The following is an 18,853-nucleotide window of genomic DNA, read 5'->3' on the forward strand; positions in this document are numbered from 1 at the left end:
GCTGGAGCCTTGCACATCAGCTTCCAGGTGGAAGAGAAATCAGTGAAGCAGAATCTGGGTATATCCTAAATATGTTGTTTTTTTGGGTAATAAACACCAGTCCTGGGACAGTGATGGTCACAAAAAGCATGCAGGCAATGCCTTCAATCAGAATTTTCAGCCCAACACCAATTGGGTTGACTCGGGGCAATTCTGCCTCAAGAAATGACTCTTGCTGGTTGCACAGCTCCCTCCACAGAGAACCTTGCATAACAAAATGGACAACACCATATATGTTTTTCCTAGACTGAACATCTTCTCGCACTTTAAGGAAAAGAACTTGGAAGAGTGTAGCAATGATACCTGGTTACACCTTCCATAGAAGTACCACATTTTGTCTCTCTCAAGCACTCAGGAAGGTCTCTGATCTCATATGTCCCAATAACATTACATACAAAACCTACATGTGACAGAATGTGAGTTGCCTAAGGCTGATTTCCCATTCTGTGCACTTTGGAAGTATGGCCACATGGGGCAAATGGATGAGGTATTATTTTATATACTCAATGCTTAACTAATTGGTGGTGTCATTCAGCTCTTCAGCTGGAAGCAGTTAAGAGAGGCAGGAGGAAACAGAAGGGAGGGGGAATGCTGGAAGAAAGGGCCAGAGAAGCCAAAGATCTCAGAGAGGTCAGATCTCTCTCTCCCTCTCCTGCCTTGTGCCTTGTTAGAAGTTAAAGGCTTGGGGAAAAGCCTTATGCTGTGAGGAACAAGCATGTATAAAGCACATTATAATTACAGCACTAGGTATTGAACTTATCACTGGTGTGCATGAGGACTGTCTGCAGTACAAATCCAGGGTGAGGGAATCCCGCCCTATGACACTACGTTAAATGAATGTTAAGGTTGCAAAGAAAAGCACATGAAAGTTAGAAAATGTCATTGTTACAATTGCCCGTGCAATCTTATTTTGACTCCATTGCATATGTGCATTATTATAGTCTTGCCCAACGTGATATAGAACCTAAGAACAGCCATACTGGGTGAGACCAGTGGTCCATCTAGCCCAGTATCCTGTCTTCTGACAGTGGCCAGTGCCAGGTGCTTCAGAGGGAATGAACAGAACAGGCAATCATCAAGTGATCCATCCCCTGTCACCCATTCCCTGCATCTGGCATGGCAAACAGGCTAGGGACACCATCCCTGCTCATCCTGGGTAATAGCTATTGATGGACCTATTCTCCATGGACATATCTAGTTCTTTTTTGATTCCTGTTACAGTCACGACCTTCACAACATCCTCTGGCAAAGAGTTCCACAGGTTGACTGTGTGTTGTGTGAAGAAATACTTCCTTTTGTTTATTTTAAACCTGCTGCCTATTAATTTCATTTGGTGACCCCTAGTTCTTGTGTTATGAGATGGAGTAAATAACACTTCCTTATTTACTTTCTCCACACCAGTTTTGTTGCCCTTTTCTGTACCTTTTCCAATTCCAATATATCCAATATATAGAAAGTACATGGCAGAGCTTGGGATAGAATCCAACTTTCCTGGATCCCATTTCAGTGCTTGAAACACAAGGAAACATCTTTTCAACCCTAGTGCTTAAAATTTGGTAGTTATAATCAACTAAAAACAGGGGCTTTTCATGGTGTTAGGCAACTTTAATTATGGGCATCTCTACAGCTCTACCTAAAACACCAGTACAAAATGGATATAGCAAATGTGTCTATGTGTGCTGTGGCTAACAGCAGGGAACATTTCTGTTCAGCCACAGGCAAATAGCCCAGCAGGAACAGGCACCTCTGAATGTCCCCTTAAGAAAAGCACCCTATTTCAACCAGGTGACCATGAATGATATCACTCTCCTGAGGATAACACACAGAGATAAAGAACGGATGTTGTTTGAACGCCAGCAAACATACACTGCAATGCTTTGTTCTGCAATGATTCCTAACTACATGTTACTGGCCTGGTGTGGTAAAGTGTCCTGCCATGGTGGACGGAATAAGGCTGCCCTCCCCAGAAACCTTTTGCAAAGGCTTTGGGAGTACATCCAAGAGAGCTTTATGTAGATGTCCCTGGAGGACTTCCGCTCCATCCCCAGATACATTAACAGACTTTTGAAGTAGCTGCACTGGCCGCGAATGCCAGGGCAAATTAATCATTAAACACGCTTGCTTTTAAACCATGTATACAATTTAAAAAGGTACACTCACCAGAGGTCCCTTCTCCACCTGGCGGGTCCGGGAGGCAGCCTTGGGTGGGTTCAGGGGTACTGGCTCCAGGTCCAGGGTGAGAAACAGTTCCTGGCTGTCGGGAAAACCAGTTTCTCTGTTTGCTTGCTGTGAGCTATCTACAACCTCCTCCTTATCATCTTCCTCGTCCCCAAAACCTGCTTCCATGTTGCCTCCCTCTCCACTGACGGAGTCAAAGCACACGGCTGGGGTAGTGGTGGCTGAACCCCCTAAAATGGCATGCAGCTCATCATAGAAGCAGCATGTTTGGGGCTCTGACCCGGAGCAGCCGTTTGCCTCTCTGGTTTTCTGGTAGGCTTGCCTCAGCTCCTTAGGTTTCACACGGCACTGCTTCGGGTCCCTGTTATGACCTCTGTCCTTCATGCCCAGGGAGATTTTGACAAATGTTTTGGCATTTCGAAAACTGGAATGGAGTTCTGATAGCACGGATTCCTCTCCCTATACAGCGATCAGATCCCGTACCTCCCGTTTGGTCCATGCTCGAGCTCTTTTGCGATTCTGGGACTCCATCATGGTCACCACTGCTGATGAGCTCTGCATGGTCACCTCTGCTGATGAGCTCTGCACTCACCTGCAGCTTGCCACGAGGGCCAAAAAGGAAATGAGATTCAAAAGTTCGCGGGCCTTTTCCTGTCTACCTGCCAGTCCATCTGAGTTGAGAGTGCTGTCCAGAGCGGTCACAATGGAGCACTCTGGGATAGCTCCCGGAGGCCAATACTGTCGAATTGCGTCCACACTACCCCAAATTCGACCCGGCAAGGCCGATTTCAGCGCTAATCCCCTTATCGGGGGTGGAATAAAGAAATCGATTTTAAGAGCCCTTTAAGTTGAAAAAAAGAGCTTTGTCATGTGGACGGGTGCAGGGTTAAATCGATTTAATGCTGCTAAATTCAACCTCAACTCCTAGTGTAGACCAGGGCTAAGAGTGATTGGATTTGTGGCTGCATTTGAGTGCAATTAACAGGAGCTCAGTGAGTGCATTCTGGTTGTTTATATTTTGGAAATACAAGGGGATCTTTTTGTGGAGAGGAAAAGTCTGTCAGTGCTTTTGCTTATTGTGTTATGTGTATATCAAGATGTATAAAGGTTACCTAAAATGGAAGTTTCCTTGCTTTGGCAGGTGTTTCACTTAAGTAACCTTAATTCTGATCAAAGTTTTTGTTTATAGGACTATAGTTAGAGAACTGAAATATAGTTTTCATGGGACTCAGGGCTTTAGAAGGTCAGACTCCCTTTTTACATTGTTCAAAAGTTCCAAAAAAGATCATAAAAGATCCAAATACTCTCTGTCCAGGTGGATTCATGACTTCAGTAAAGAGGCATACCTGACTACAGGGATTCCATGGATCATGACCCTTAGGAATTGTAGCTCACTCAGCAAAAGGGATGGCAGTTTCCTGATTTGAAGAGGAAGTTAGCTAAGCAGCCATTTAGAATTCAGTCCATAATTTTTCCTGACAGTACTACTGGATGGGTGGGAACGCTTCCATGCTGGCAGCATTCTGATCACCAGTCCTGGATACCATATTCCAACATAGTAAAAACTATTTTTTGTCTTTTTGTCAGCAGGTTTTTATGGGCCTTGCTGTGGATAATTATTAAAATGCTAGACAGAGATCTTTAGTGCCAGGTCAGGGAGCATCAAGCTTTTTGTCCCTTACCTGCAAATTTCATTTTGACAAAAGACTTTCCCAATCCACAGTGTCACATCTGGTGGTTCTGTGACAAATCCTGGATGATGTGGGGGTCAGGGGTGTTTGTGTGTCTATATATTTATTTGGGTTTAGTTTAATAAAAAAAAAGCAATCTATCATTTAGCTAAGAAGCCATTCAGATGACTTCTTTGGGGTGGTCTTGTTGCTGAGCAGTTGTTCAGTGGGAAGGATCAATCTACTTATGTGTGGGAGGACAGTGGAACAGCCCATTAGTTCTGGGTTAGAGGAGCTTCTTGCAAAAATATAATGTAGAGGTAAGGAACAAAATGTCCTTCTACAGTCTATGTTAAATGCAGCTTTCACACATAGCCCATTCCACCTGTATCTCTTGTGATTAATGCTAACAGTATGCAAATATCTTTCCTAGGGTAATGTATTAGCTTCAAGGTCTAACAATTTAATTGCCCAGCTGGTTTTAGAAAAGGAGAGCTCAATAAAAAAAATCATCATGTTTTTCTTACAGAATGGAAAGATCCCAAATAAGTGTAGAGGCTTTATAGATCTAAAGATTGTGTCAGCCTTCTTTTACCAATCTGGAAATTCTACAACTGAGCAGCATTAACTCTAGGATTGATTACAAGATGCAGAGATGAAAGGAACTGCTTCAAATTACCAGGGCCTCAAAGCCTTGTTCTGTTTGCTGTATCATTTTTCCTAATTTAACTTACAGTAATGGAGCATTCTTCTAATGTAATCCAAACATGAATACCACACTGAAGGCTCAGACTATGGCAGATTTTTTCCCAAGGTAACCGCTCAGTATTTATTTTTAGACTAGATTACGCTGCTTCTGCCCACACTTGCCTGGGCATAGAGGGCTATGGCTGCAGTGTGACCAGTATGGTTTTGCTGCATGGAAGAGGAGAATTCAGTGAGTCAGCTCTTTAGGGGCTACCTGAACTTCTTATGAAGAATGGAGATTTGGGGTCCGGCGATTTGGGGCACAGCCATTCCCTTCCATGAAAGACGGTGTAGTGTTTGAAGGTGCTCTCCAAGTGTGGCATGGAAGATTCCTTCACCATGCTGGGTCCCTGCAGACCTTATCAGTGCATTATTCAGTGTGTGGGATGAGAATAAGATTTGCGCCTCTGTGCACAATTGAGGGAGTTTCCAGGTTTCTCTCCTGTCTTTAAAGATCCAGACAAAAAATGAAAAAAAGATAAAAGGCTGAAATATCTGGGAAATTGTTTTGCCAAGTAGCATAACAAGATTTTTTACCAGCTTAAAACTAAACAAGATTCACCCAACAGAGATTTCTATGTGTATTTACAAGTTAGATGGGTTTAGCTGACTATATTAGACAGAAGCAACTATATCTTCTTTTTAAAAACATCTTCTGGAAGAGTCACTCCTTTCATGACAGGTATCTAAGCAGCATCTTTCTAAAATATATGGCCCTGTTATAAATCATGTTTTCAAATACATAGGCCTCAAATATCTATGGCAGTGAGATTTGCAAGGCTATCCTTACACAATAAACCATGGCTTGAAGCCTTGGCTTACCCCTTTACTTCACTTGTTACAAACACAATGTAAGTAGATGTAGTTGTTTTTATCTTTTGTTCAGTGGCAGTGCTCCATCACTTTACAGCTGAAATACTAGCAGACTTCCTTAAGCATGGGGTGAAAAAAGTCAGCACATTGTTTCTGGGAGTGTCTTGTAATTGGAATTTTCTGGACTTCACTGCAAAATTTTGTCAAATGAAAAAGGGGACAAATTTTTGGGGTGGATATAGAAGAGATGCTGGATCCTATCCTGATTCCAATCAAATCATGCTGACATTTCACCATTGACTTCAGATGATTCAACCCTTTATCTAGATTCATTTTTGAAAACGACAATACATTAATTTTGCTTGCAAAAAAGAGATTCTGCATTTCAGGACAAAACCTGTTGCTCCTACTCTGTCAGCTTGGTTAAAAGAATTTAAAACATATTTGGACCTGCTGTGGATTAGTTTGCATCTTTAATGGGACAAAAGAGGAAACTAGATTACTCGTAACATATGTCTTACTTCCAGTAGTTACTCTAAACAGTTGCTTCAGTCCACGTTCCAAGTTTAATCTTGGACGCTGAGTTGTGGATTCCTATGTTTGATGGCATCCATATTATAGATAGATATAAAGTTAAACATTGTAAATAATTAATAGTAATAGTTAATAACTAAGTAGTTAAATCTTTTTAAGATGTTTTCATAACTTTATCATTTATAACTTTTATTTTTGATGTAATAAAACAAAAATTTAAAAATATATAGATTTTTGCCTGTTATTATGTATGAAGAAGACTTGTTCCAATTAAACAGCAAGGAAAGCAAAGAGAATGGTTTAGGAATTTTAGTGGTTTTCGTGCCTGTTTGTTTTGCAGAACAAGGAGTATGTATGTCGAGGCCATGACTACGAAAGGCTGGAGACCTTCCAACAAAGAATGCTGAGTGAGTTCCCACAAGCCATTGCAATGCAGCACCCAAACCACCCAGATGACACCATTTTGCAGTGTGATGCTCAGTGTATCCTTTCATAAGGCAGCCTAATGTTAATCAAACTGTTGTAGGATACAAAGGGTATAGGGAAAAGAAAACTGTTTCATTTTAGAAATTCTTGGTTCATATCTGGCTTTAGTGATAGGTGTCATGATTTTCATCATCTCCAACTTGTGTTTAGTGGATATTTATCTACATCATTGCACACCAGTTGGACATAATTGTCATTTTTGCTTAGGGAATACTTCAGGTCATGGCTGATGTACATTCTCAGGACTGTGTGGGAAGATGTGCCCCGTGCCCAGTCTGGTCCATGCTTTATTCTAACCGTTACTGACACTCGCTCCCTTATTGAACATTACATTTCACCAGACATCCACCTGGCTACCTTCTGCAATTCCACAAGAGAGAACCATGCAATTAGATTCATGCCTATTCTCGACATACTTTCCATTTTGTTTGTTTTTCACTTCACCTTCCTTGTACACTGCACGTTCCTTTCCATTCAGACTGTCTGCTCTTTTATGCAGTACATCAGACTTCATCCCATTGATACTAATCTGCATTGTGAATTTAAATGCAGACAACAAAAGTAACAGTATGCATCCGATGAAGTGAGCTGTAGCTCACGAAAGCTTATGCTCAAATACATTGGTTAGTCTCTAAGATGCCACAAGTACTCCTTTTCTTTTTGCGAATACAGACTAAGACGGCTGTTACTCTGAAACAAAAATAATGTTGCTGTGCAGTGTCTGAGGACTGGCCCACATGGCATTTGTCTGAGAGTGTGAACATTTTAGGTGAGATGGGAGGGGAAGATTGCCCGCTAACTCCTATTTCACCAGTTAGCATAATGAACAGTACTTTGACTTTACTGACTAATAGCCTCAAGTTAAATTTACCAGGAGTAGAATGGTCAGTATTTCCCATTCCCACTGCTGCCTTCCATCCCTGACAGAACCCAGTTTTTCCTTGCTGTGTGATGCTGAACCACCAAATAACAAGGGTTTGTTTTGGGTTGTGACAGTTTGGGTTTTCTTTGCTTTGCTTTCTCATGCCTTTTCTACACACAAGTTGGACGAGTTTAATTAAATCGGTTTCTAAACTGATTTTGTTAAATCAGTACAACCTGTGCATGTAGACAAAGCCTAAGTTAAGGCCAGATTTTCGAAGGTATTTAGGTGCTGAAAGATGCAGCCTAGATGCCTAGTGGGATTTACAGAAGTGCCTAAGCAAGTTAGACACCTAACTTCCTTTATCATCAATGAGAATCAACTGCTTAGGCACTTTAGCAAATCCCATTAGGTGCATATTCAGTTGCCTAAATATATTTGACAACCTGGCCTGAAGTTCCTACAGCACTCTAGTCCCCTAGCTCTGGAGATGCTAGCCCAATGAGTTGCTGCTACCTTTGAAGCAGCAGTGAAAAGGAGAGGTGTGTAATGGAAGGAAAAGGGAAGCATGGATTTCACACTTTCTCCATCGTTTTTCTTTTGGTAACATGTGACATCCCTAAGGGAGTCATGTTTTGTCTCATTGTTTTCTTATTTGATGCCTCCGTGTGTTTCTTTGACTCCTCGTTTTGCAGATTTACAGATATATGCAGTGACTCCCATCCCAGACAATATTGATGTCCTACAAATGGAACGTGTGCCTGATCGTATAAAGAGCTTTTATCGCGTCAACAACATCAGGAAATTCCGCTATGATAGGCCTTTCCACAAAGGTCCAAAGGACAAAGAGAATGAATTTAAGGTAGGAGCACTCAGTAATAGTAACTAAATTTTAATATTTCCAGGGCAGGTAGTAGTGTCTTCCTCTTCTGCATTTGTACAGCGCATCACACGATGGGGCCTTAATCCTAAATTGGTGCCGCAAGATGTTGTTTTAATTCAAATAAAATGCAGGACTGTTGAGCCCAGTGGTTGCACACCTGGCATAAGTAAAGCCTACTCTGTTTAAAAGGTACTTGTGGCAGTGCCATGGAGAGGGATTCTGAAGCAATAGGGGTTGTTTGGTTGATTGACATATTACCCAAAATGATCTCTTAGTTCCCAGCTAATTGATAGCAGACCTAGGGTCTGAGGTCTAGAAACTAACTGAAAGGTTTGGTGCATTGCTTTAAAGCACACTGAGTTTTTTTCTTTGTGTTTAAATGTAAAGCAGACTTCAGTTTCATGTTACATTCCATTGTGAAAAACATAATGTCTGCTCAGAGTATTAATGCACTCTTCTGTTCAGCTACTCCTGAACAACTGCAGTGAGAATAAGAGTGTTCAGATTCTGAGTCACTGGGTCCCCCACTTACTGTATTCTTTGCAGAGCTTGTGGATTGAACGTACCACTCTGACACTGACTCACAGTTTACCTGGGATCTCTCGGTGGTTTGAAGTGGAGAGAAGAGAGCTGGTAACATTTCTTATACTTGTAATTGGGATATGAATGGATAGTTTCTTCAGAATGAAGGATGGACAATTTAAAGCCTCTTGGCTGGGTCTAGCAGTTGAAAAAAATTCATGCTTCACTGGTGGATATTGCAGAATCCATTCCCTCAGCTAAAATACTTGCTAAACATAACAAGAGGAGCAGTGTGAAGGGAACAGAGCAGTCAGAGTAAATGACAGTGAGGTGTGATTCTGAATCTTGATAGCATCTTCAGTCAGTTATTCAGAGACATGTGACAGCTATTGTAACTGCTAAGATGAGTGCGCAGTGAGGTGAACTGAGATGTATTGCTGACACACAGGAAAACTGTTGTGAAAAGCCATCATAACAAAATGGCTAGCTAGTCTGCAAATCAGAAAAAATTTGAATGCTCATCAGCAGTAGTAGGAATTGGTTTCATAGTAAGGAAGGGAACGTGGTAGCAATGAGGTATCCATGGCATTGAACTATTCTTTGTTGCCTTGTAGGTCGAGGTAAGCCCTTTGGAAAATGCCATTCAAGTTGTTGAGAACAAAAACCAGGAACTGAGGACATTGATAAGCCAGTATCAGCACAAGCAAATGCATGGCAACATTAACCTGCTCAGCATGTGTCTGAATGGAGTGATTGATGCAGCAGTGAATGGTGGCATAGCACGGTACCAGGAGGTAAGTAGGGACTGTACCTCTGAGTTTAGTATCAACCTATTAGCAGCTCTTTCCCAGAAGCATTTCTCCTGCTGTGTTGAAAATAGCATGACATAATAATAAGTCAAATATAAGAAATTACCCCTATGTGCCCAGTTTTCATACTTGTGATCTAAACAGGATGCTGAAATCCCATGTTTAGTTGTTTATATATCAGCACTTGGACAAGTAAATCCTGTTGTATGTAGCTAAGTGTTGATATGAATGTCCAGATATGGGTTCTGGATGTCCTGTTTAGATGGCACAGTTGAAAACGCAGCTTCTCAAGTGTAAATTCTGATTGACACGGCACAGCTGATCTTGCATGTACAATAGTGAAGCAGGCAGTTCATGTACTGCTATACTGTAAACACGTTTTCCAAAGCAGGCAGTGGGACTCGCTCTCTGTGCTGATGGAGACTGAATGTGATGAGGTTCCTGCTGAGGGAAAGTTGCTGGCTGGCACTTCCAAAGAGTTGTCTTTGCCAGACAGTGTCCAGTATAGTCTTAGTCCTAAGGGGACCTAATGTTCTGCTTCCTTCGCCAGGAGTTAGTTAAAGATGTATGTTGCAAAAGGGAGCTACAGGGACACATACTGAAAAATGATGATGCTGGTCCACATTTTTGGGTTGTGTGTGCCCTGCAGAGAAGCACAGAAAAAGCTCTTCATCCCTTACATTATTTACTCCTTTAGTCACTTATTTCCTACAGTTTCTTGAGATACTTAAATGAAAGAAGCTATATAAAATTCAAGTAATGGGCTTAATGACAGTGCTCTGCACTGTCATGTGGGGAGATTTGATTAGATTCATGATCCTTTGGGGCTGGGAGAGAATACCTTATGCTACTCAATAGTGATCCCTTTGACTAACTGAGGAGCAGAATTTTCTAGGCAGCTAAAATTGTGGTACTGTAGCTTCATCTAGGTCCCAAAATACTAGAAAAGATCAGTTAAATGGAATTTTCAGTTTGCTAAGTGTACTTGGGTCCCCTAGGATTTCTGTTCCTTCTTTTCTCCCTCTTTGACATATGGACATAATCAGTGGTGAGCTGGAGCCGGTTCGCACCGGTTCGCGTGAACCGGTTGTTAAATTTTGAAGCAGTTTTAGAACCGGTTGTTAAACCGCTTCCCTGCAGGGGGCGCTGAGGCTTTGATGGGCTCCGGCCGGGAAGTGATGTAATTCCTCCTCCGGCTGCCAGGGGAGCTGCGCTGTGGGAGCCATGTGGGCTGCCGCCTGGCCTTAGGCATGAGCCCTGTTGCTGCTGCTGCTCCCCTGGCCCTGGTGCTCCCGCTGCTGCCTGGTGGTCCCCGGCTGCTCTGCCGGGCCTGGGCTGCGTCCTGCTGCTTGGGCTGCTCCTAGCCACTCTCCCCATGAGCACCCACCACCCTGCCCGCAGCCAGCCCCGCACGCCCTGCCCGCAGCCAGCCCCTGCCGCACCCCCTGCCCTGCCTGCAGCCAGCCCCCATCTCCAGCCACCCCCGCACTCCCTGCCTCCAGCCACCCCCTGCCCTGCCTCCAGCCACCCGTCTCCAGCCACCCCCACACCCCCTGCCTGCAGCCAGCCCCTGCCCTGCCCACAGCCAGCCTCTGTCTCCAGGCACCCCCGCACCCCCTGCCCTGCCTCCAGCCACCCCAGCACCCTCTGCCCTGCCCGTACCAGCCCCTGTCTCCAGCCACCCCTGCACCCCCTGCCTGCAGCCAGCCCCTGCTGCACTCCCTGCCCTGCCCGCAGCCAGCCCCTGTCTCCAGCCAGCCCTGCACCCCCCTGCCCTGCCTGCAGCCAGCCCCTACCTCCAGTCAGCCCCTGCCCTGTCTCCAGCCAACCCCACACCCTCCCGTCTCCAGCCAGCTCCGCACCCCCTGCCCTGTCCACAGCCAGCCCTGCACCCCCTGCCTCCAGCTAGCCCTGCCCCACGCCCTTGTCTGCAGCTGGCCTCACGTCCGCTGGAGCCCTGCAGTTCCCAGGGCAGTAACCCTTCACACCTGCTTCAATGAGGGGGGCAGGGAGCAGCTGGGACCCACACATGTGCATGACCAGACAGCAAGTGTGAAAAATCAGGACAGGGGGTGGGGGGTAATAGCAACCTATATAAGAAAAAGACCCCAAAATCGGGACTGTCCCTATAAAATCGGGACATCTGGTCACCCTAGCACACCCCCAGGGAGTGGCAGGGACCCACACTTGGGAAACAGAGCTCATTTCTAGTTCAGGCCCATCTTTTTAGAAAAGAACTTTAGGCAGGGTTAACATACATCCGTATTTTCCCAGACAGGTCAGGCTTTTTGGTTCTTAAATCACTGTCCGGGAGGAATTTTTAAAATTTACGTATACGTAAATACGGACGTATGGTAACCCTGTTGGTACAAAAAATACATACTGGGGCACATCCCTTAAATCAGAACTTTTTATAGGGAACCAGTTGTTAAGATTTTGACAGCTCATCACTGGACATAATAAATTGTTTCCTAATAAGGAGATGATTTGTCTTTTTCCCACAGGCCTTTTTTGATAAAGATTATATCACCAAGCACCCTGGAGATGCAGAAAAAATCACACAGCTCAAGGAGCTCATGCAGGAACAGGTACTGCTGTGCTTTTAACAATGAAGGAAGAATGCTGTGATAGTGTGTGGATTCCTCAGCAATCACTTTGCAAACCCAGAGCTAAATAATTCATTCAGAAGCAAAGAAACACAGGAACTTTGCAGTGTATTTAAAGCATAGGGAAGTGAGAAGGCCAATGAATTAATAATGCACTAGCCTTTCACCTGAGTTGAAGCCTAATTTAAATAACAAATTAAATGAGTATGGCTTCTCCTTTTATTAAGCAATGGATGTCTTTCTACATTACAAAACTACTCATCATTTTAGGATAGTTAGCAACTTCTTCTCAGTGGAGTCTCAGGATAGACATAGTAAGGGTGGTACAGATCATAACTGAAATATGTTTGCAGAGCCATGTGGGAAAGCATATACAGAGCCTACTTGCACTATCCCTGACTCTGTCCAGTGTTCTCAGTGTCTCACTTGCACAAACATATAAAATCTCACCAGATAGGTTGTAAATCAGTGATGTGATGAGAAAGAAAAATCATGTCACTGTTAAATTAATGATTGGCAAAATATTTATCCCCTCCCATAACACAAGAACTAGGGGGTCACCAAATGAAATTAATAAGCAGCAAATTAAAAGCATACAAAAGGAAGTACTTCTTCACACAATGAACAATCCACCTGTGGAACTCATTGCCAGGGGATGTTGTGAAGGGTTCAAAAAATAATTAAATAAGCTCATGGAGGATAAGTCCATCAATGGCTATTAGCCGAGATGGTCTGGGATGCAACCCCATGCTCTGGGTATCCTAAGCCTCTAACTGCCAGCAGCTGGGAGTGGACAACAGGGGTTGGATCAGTCAGTGATTGCCCTATTCTGTTCATAACCTCTGAAGCATCTGGCATTGGCCACTGTTGGAAGACACGGTACTAGGCTAGATACACCATTGGTCTGACCTGGTATGGTCATTCTTAAGCTATATTCAAAAAGTCTGTCCAAGTCTGAATGGAGTTTTGGGGATTATTCAGCAGAGGTAGCATGGACTTTGAGGGTCATTTAATCCCTGTGTGTATCTCAGATTTTCCATCTGCAAAATAAGGATAATGCTTATTTTACCAATTCTCAGGGGGAGTCGTGAGGATCAATTAGATATTACTTGTACATGATGTAAACTATATAAATGCTAAGTATTATTATTAAGTATTACTGTGCTCTCTCATCTGAGAGTTTATATAATGCTACTCACTATTATATTCATGACCTTTAAAAATGGGACCTTTATGAATAAATAATGAGCAATAGAGAGCCGACAGTTAATAGTGTACATTGCAGCTTTGCCACTATTCAGATTAATTGTAGAAAATCCCCCTACAAATCTCCATTAGCAACTTTGATCCCTTATCTGACATTATGTGAAGATATGGACAAAGGGAATTTCCTGTGTCACAAAGAACTAACTGAGTGAGGACTCAACACTGTCTGCAGAGTGAATCAATTTTGTCATTTTTTACTGTTCTCTCTTGCAACTGTAAATCCAACATGTCACAAACGTGGTTGTCTCACACTTAAAATGTATGTTAAACACATACTTGTCAGCTTTCTTATGTTTACTAATTTTCAGCAATCTTGCAAATGAACAAGAGACTCTTTTACAGATCTCTCTCACTCGCTGACCAAACTAGAGGACAAATTATGTAGTGTCTTCTAGGCTGAATGAAGATGTTCTTGATTCATGATGTTATAATTCCTTTTTTTTTTTAATAGGTCCATGTTCTTGGAGTGGGTCTGGCAGTACATGAGAAATTTGTACATCCAGAGATGCGTCCTCTACATAAGAAACTGATTGATCAGTTCCAAATGATGCGATCTAGTCTGTACCATGTAAGCTAATCACCCCCACCACCACTTCCGGGTCGTTGTCAGTAGTTCAGAGCCATGCTAAAAATTAATTCAGTTGCAATGAGATGCACACAGGAACTGGACAAAAGTAGTGTATATTAAACCTATGGGATTGTCTAACTCTTACAAGAAACCTTGTTTCCAGTGCAAAAATTAAAGCCCAAAAAGATTTGCAAACTGAGCCCTTAATACAGTCCCTGGGATTTTTCAAGGTCCCTCTCCTGTAATTTATATCACTGGTGATGTGGGAGAAGGTCTGTGAAGCTGAATACTCACACTGTCTTACATAACGTAGGGCAAAAATTTGCCCTTATCATGGGGTGCTGTGCCAGGGGTGGGGAGAAAGATGACTAGACAGTACTAGTTGCCCATCTCACAAAACAACCATCCTGTTGCAACCTGTTGAATGCAGCATAGGTGCCACCCAGATGCGGGGCTGGACACATTCCCTGGTTGGCAGATCATACTCAGCAATTAGCTCTGCAGACCAGGATGTTGATGGGATATGCCTTCTAGTCATCTTTTGTGGGAGAAGTCCTTTCCTGCTCCGTGCACTGGGGGATGGAAGTCTTCTCACCAGACAAGGACAGAAGTAGAAGGCAGAGGATCAGTCCCATAGTCAGAATGCCCTTATCTCCTGTAGGCTTTTTAGCCTGACAAGTCCTATCATTAGTCCAGTGCTGCAATGGTGGGAGAGCTAATGTAAACAGGGCACCAACAGCTGCTGATGTTTTTACCTCCATAGAAATTTGCTCAGAGTAGATAATTGGCAGTCACAGTTTCACATATATGCATCATATTTTATGTGTGTTTTATTCTACAACAATAGAAAGAACAAATAGGGCCTTCCACTTAAAATGTGCTTTAGGAAATTTCAGGGTTAATCTCCAGTGTTGAAATAGTGGGGCCTGTTTAGTGTGTTGTTTAACCAAGTGTACATGAGTTGATTTGCATTTAGTTTTGTTGGAAGATTTAAAAAGAGCTTGACTCTTGGAACTGCTCCTGAAGTCATTACTTTGTTAGCACATTTACTACTCAGCTGTCCTTAGTGAGGGGAGACATGTCCATTGCATGTAATTATCACTTCTTAAAATTCACTAGCAAAGGAATCCATGGTTATTTAAGAAGATAGAGACCAAAAGTTAGCTTCAAAGCAGTGGACGTGTTATTCCTTGACTTTAGCAAAGCTTTTGATATGGTCTCCCACAATACTCTGCCAGCAAGTTAAAGAAGTATGGGCTGGATGAATGGACTATAAGGTGGATAGAAAGCTGGCTAGATCGTAGGGCTCAACGGGTAGTGATCAATGGCTCCATGTCTAGTTGGCAGCTGGTATCAAGTGGAGTGCCCCAAGGGTCGGTCCTGGGGCCGGTTTTGTTCAATATCTTTGTTAATGATCTGGAGGATGGCGTGGACTGCACCCTCAGCAAGTTTGCGGATGACACTAAACTGGGAGGAGTGGTAGATAGCTGGAGGGTAGGGATAGGATACAGAGGGACCTAGACAAATGAGAGGATTGGGCCAAAAGAAATCTGATGAGGTTCAACAAAAACAAGTGCAGAGACCTGCACTTAGGACGGAAGAATCTCGTGCACTGCTACAGACTAGGGACTGAATGGCTGGGCAAGAAGGATGTGGAAAAATTGGAAAGAGTCCAGCGGAGGGTAACAAAAATGATTAGGGGACTGGAACACATGAGTTATGAGGAGAGGCTTAGGGAACTGGGATTGTTTAGTCTGCAGAAGAGAAGAATGAGGGGGGATTTGATAGCTGCTTTCAAGTACCTGAAAGGGGGTTCCAAAGAGGATGGATCTAGACTGTTCTCAGTGGTAGCAGATGACAGAACGAGGAGTAATGGTCTCAAGTTGCTGTGGGGGAGGTTTAGGTTTGGATATTAGGAAAAACTTTTTCACGAGGAGGGTGGTGAAGTTCTGGAATGGGTTACCTAGGGAGGTGGTGGAATCTCCTTTCTTAGAGGTTTTTAAGGTCAGGCTTGACAAATCCCTGGCTGGGATGATTTAGTTGGTCCTGCTTTGAGCAGGGGATTGGACTAGATGACCTCCTGAGGTCCCTTCCAACCCTGATATTCTATGATTCTATGATTCAATAGCACATAATAAATAGGTATGAGATGCTTATGTGTTGTCACTCAGAAGAGTTGTGTGATCAGAAGCTTTTTCATGCCAATTTGTTTGAAAGCTTAATAAGAAGTTAATTATACAAAAAGCGCACTGTGCTGCCTCTCAGTTACTAGTGTCTCAAGATTTGGCTGCAGCTGTGGAACCAAACACTCAGAATTAGAAAGGTTAACGCTGTGTAAGATAAAGCTCATTTAGAAGACTGCTCCTGTTCTGTTTGAAGAAATCTGATCTCATAGTAGTTTCATGGTCATCTCCTCCCTATGGCCAATTTATCCCCTCTACATCCCACCCTAATCCTCAGTATCCTGAGGCACATCACTGAAAAGACAACACCTGTTGGGGGGGGAGGGAAGAGGAGAGGAGAAATAGAACAGTCATAGAACAATCATTAGTGTCTTGGTAAGTGCTGACTGTCTGGTTAATGTTGTGGGGTTTTTTTAATCAGTGGTTCGTGCAGAGTCAATGAACCCAAGACAAGTCTAAATTTCTCTGCTTCTCAGATTGTTGTTAATGTTGTCAGACATCATAGAGGAGCCATAGACTCCACTATCACTAAGAGTGATGTCGACTTGACCCTTTATGCTGTTTTATTCTTCAGTGCTTTGGGACAGCTTCTTGAGGTGTTTGGGTCAAATGGATCTTAAGAAATGGCAGACCACTTATCTATTCACAGTACAGTGTCATTTTCACAGATACCTTGACTCCTTCATAAACATTTTAAAAAAACAAAGAAGGGGCAGCTTTCAAAGATTTAAGAAAACATTTTGAATTACATATGGTAGCATTTAACGTTATATGCTGAAAGGCAAATCCACATTTTCTAAGTGCTATGTGAGGATGGCCACAAATGAGGCCTCCAGAATTCTACAATATGGCCCACCTTTAATATGGAGATGTGGTCCCCATAGACTACAGCTCCCAACCTGCAGTTCCCCATCTTTGTACAAGTGGCTGGGCCACACTACATGCTGGTATTTGTATTCTCTGCATGCCATATCTTCATATTAAAAATGAAGGCAGTCACAATCTGGTCCATTGTATGCCTAAACTTCCAGCAAATTGTTGAGGTGGTGCCTGGGAATTGTTGGTATCAAGCTAATTAGGTTGGGAGTGAAGGGGTCTGAAAGCTCTTGGGCTAATTGCAAAACCATAATAGCTCTGTGAAGAACATAGTCACAGATGTATCACTTTTGATGAAAAGGGAAAGCTTATTTCCCTTTTCCCATGATCAAGCCCAAAATTTCTGAAGTAAATACGTGATTTTGTGTTTCCTATGTAGGAGTTGCCTGGTTTGGATAAGTTGAGTCCAGCCTGTTCTGGTAGCAGCACCCCACGCAGCAGTGTTCTTGTGTCACACAGCCCTATGAGTCCAGAGAGCATCAAGCTGGTGCATCGACACAGGTACCTGTTTTTCTGCTGTAATCTCTAGAATTTCTAACAGTTTAAGCAGAAAGTTCTAAATGTACCATCCTGTGCTGGCATGAGTTCTCAAAACTCCATGGAAGGGCAGAGAGGGATTTTAATAAAGTTTATGGGCCCAAATAAGCCTAGCCTCATAGGTGGCTAGAAGTACTGTGGAGGCAATAACATCAGCCTTTGTAGAAAAGTGTCCCTTTTGTTTGTCTGCAATGACCACTGATGTTTGATTCAGAGTCATCACTGGAAAGCTTTGAAGTGAAGCCATCTGTTCCCTCTCATGTCTAGGTTGGAAGCTGTGTTGCACTGAGAAGCCAGGGATTTAATAGAGATCTTAAGCGCTTGTTAGCTGGAAGCTGACATGTAGCGACTCCACCGCAATGTTTATACAAACAGATAAAATATCCTTAACTGTCACTTAGATTTTTCTTATAGCCCAAAATTCACGATGACTTTGAAAGTCCAAACTTTTAATATTTCTGACATGTAAATGAGGGATTGGCAGCCTGCTCAGGTTAAATAAAACACATATTTTGACAACCAAAAAAAAAAAGTCTTGTTGCTTATTTTTGGAATTGAACTCAAACTGAATCTTTGTTTAAGATTCTAAAGATGTTCAGATTGTTGTGTTTACAATTCTGATTTCCAGCCTAGACTAGAATCAAAATACAATAAGAGAAGCTTTCAAGGTATTAGATCAGAATGGTATAAAATAACACAGGCCAATTTTCAGATTTAAGAGGCTTATAAGGTTTAGATAAGCATCTGAACTTCTTGATTCTGATTCAGACTGAGCACCCATTCCTAACGCCAACCCTAGCACTGATGATAGCAGGACTTCAGGATACAAACAAATATTTTTAGCCTCTATAAAATGTGCTGTTAGTTGAAAAGAGTTATCGCCTCACAAGACAGAACAACAAACACAAAAATGGTACAGGAGTTGTGAAGTCTTAGTTGCTATTCTCTGCTTTTTCCTTTTGAAGAGTTAGACCATGTAGCTGATTTTAAAGCTTTTTTCAGTAGAACAGGGTGCAGCAACTCACTCTCAGGTGCGTAAATCCAAGAAGTTAAATTGTGTGGTAGAATTCCACAGTCTGCCACTCAGTCAAAGTGATGGCACTTTTCTCAAAAGTCATCAACTTGTAAAGAGCTTCCATGTTGTCGGTGTGATTTAGCAAGATTCTACTGTGTATATTGTGTGTGTGATTCAGAGTAAGAGAGGAATATATCAACGTAATTTTACATCATGAGAGATCAAAGTGCAGCCTGCAGGCCATTTGGGCCATAGAGTT

General features: G+C 42.8%; 1 protein-coding gene across 13 annotated transcripts in view; it reads left to right on the top strand.

Annotated features, from left to right (window-relative positions):
* The window catches only part of DOCK3 (dedicator of cytokinesis 3), a 585,647-nt gene that overhangs the window by 544,573 nt on the left and 22,221 nt on the right, over nt 1–18,853 (top strand). For all 13 annotated transcript variants that reach the window (XM_073352483.2, XM_073352491.2, XM_073352484.2 and 10 more), the window contains 7 exons: nt 6,322–6,463; nt 8,025–8,191; nt 8,759–8,845; nt 9,349–9,528; nt 12,048–12,131; nt 13,867–13,983; nt 17,422–17,543. In XM_073352483.2, coding sequence (XP_073208584.1) covers nt 6,322–6,463; nt 8,025–8,191; nt 8,759–8,845; nt 9,349–9,528; nt 12,048–12,131; nt 13,867–13,983; nt 17,422–17,543 — 899 coding nt within the window. The remainder of the gene's footprint in view (nt 1–6,321; nt 6,464–8,024; nt 8,192–8,758; nt 8,846–9,348; nt 9,529–12,047; nt 12,132–13,866; nt 13,984–17,421; nt 17,544–18,853) is intronic.

This window comes from Lepidochelys kempii, chromosome 7, assembly GCF_965140285.1.
Source record: "Lepidochelys kempii isolate rLepKem1 chromosome 7, rLepKem1.hap1, whole genome shotgun sequence".
Classification (NCBI taxonomy): Eukaryota; Metazoa; Chordata; order Testudines; family Cheloniidae; genus Lepidochelys; species Lepidochelys kempii.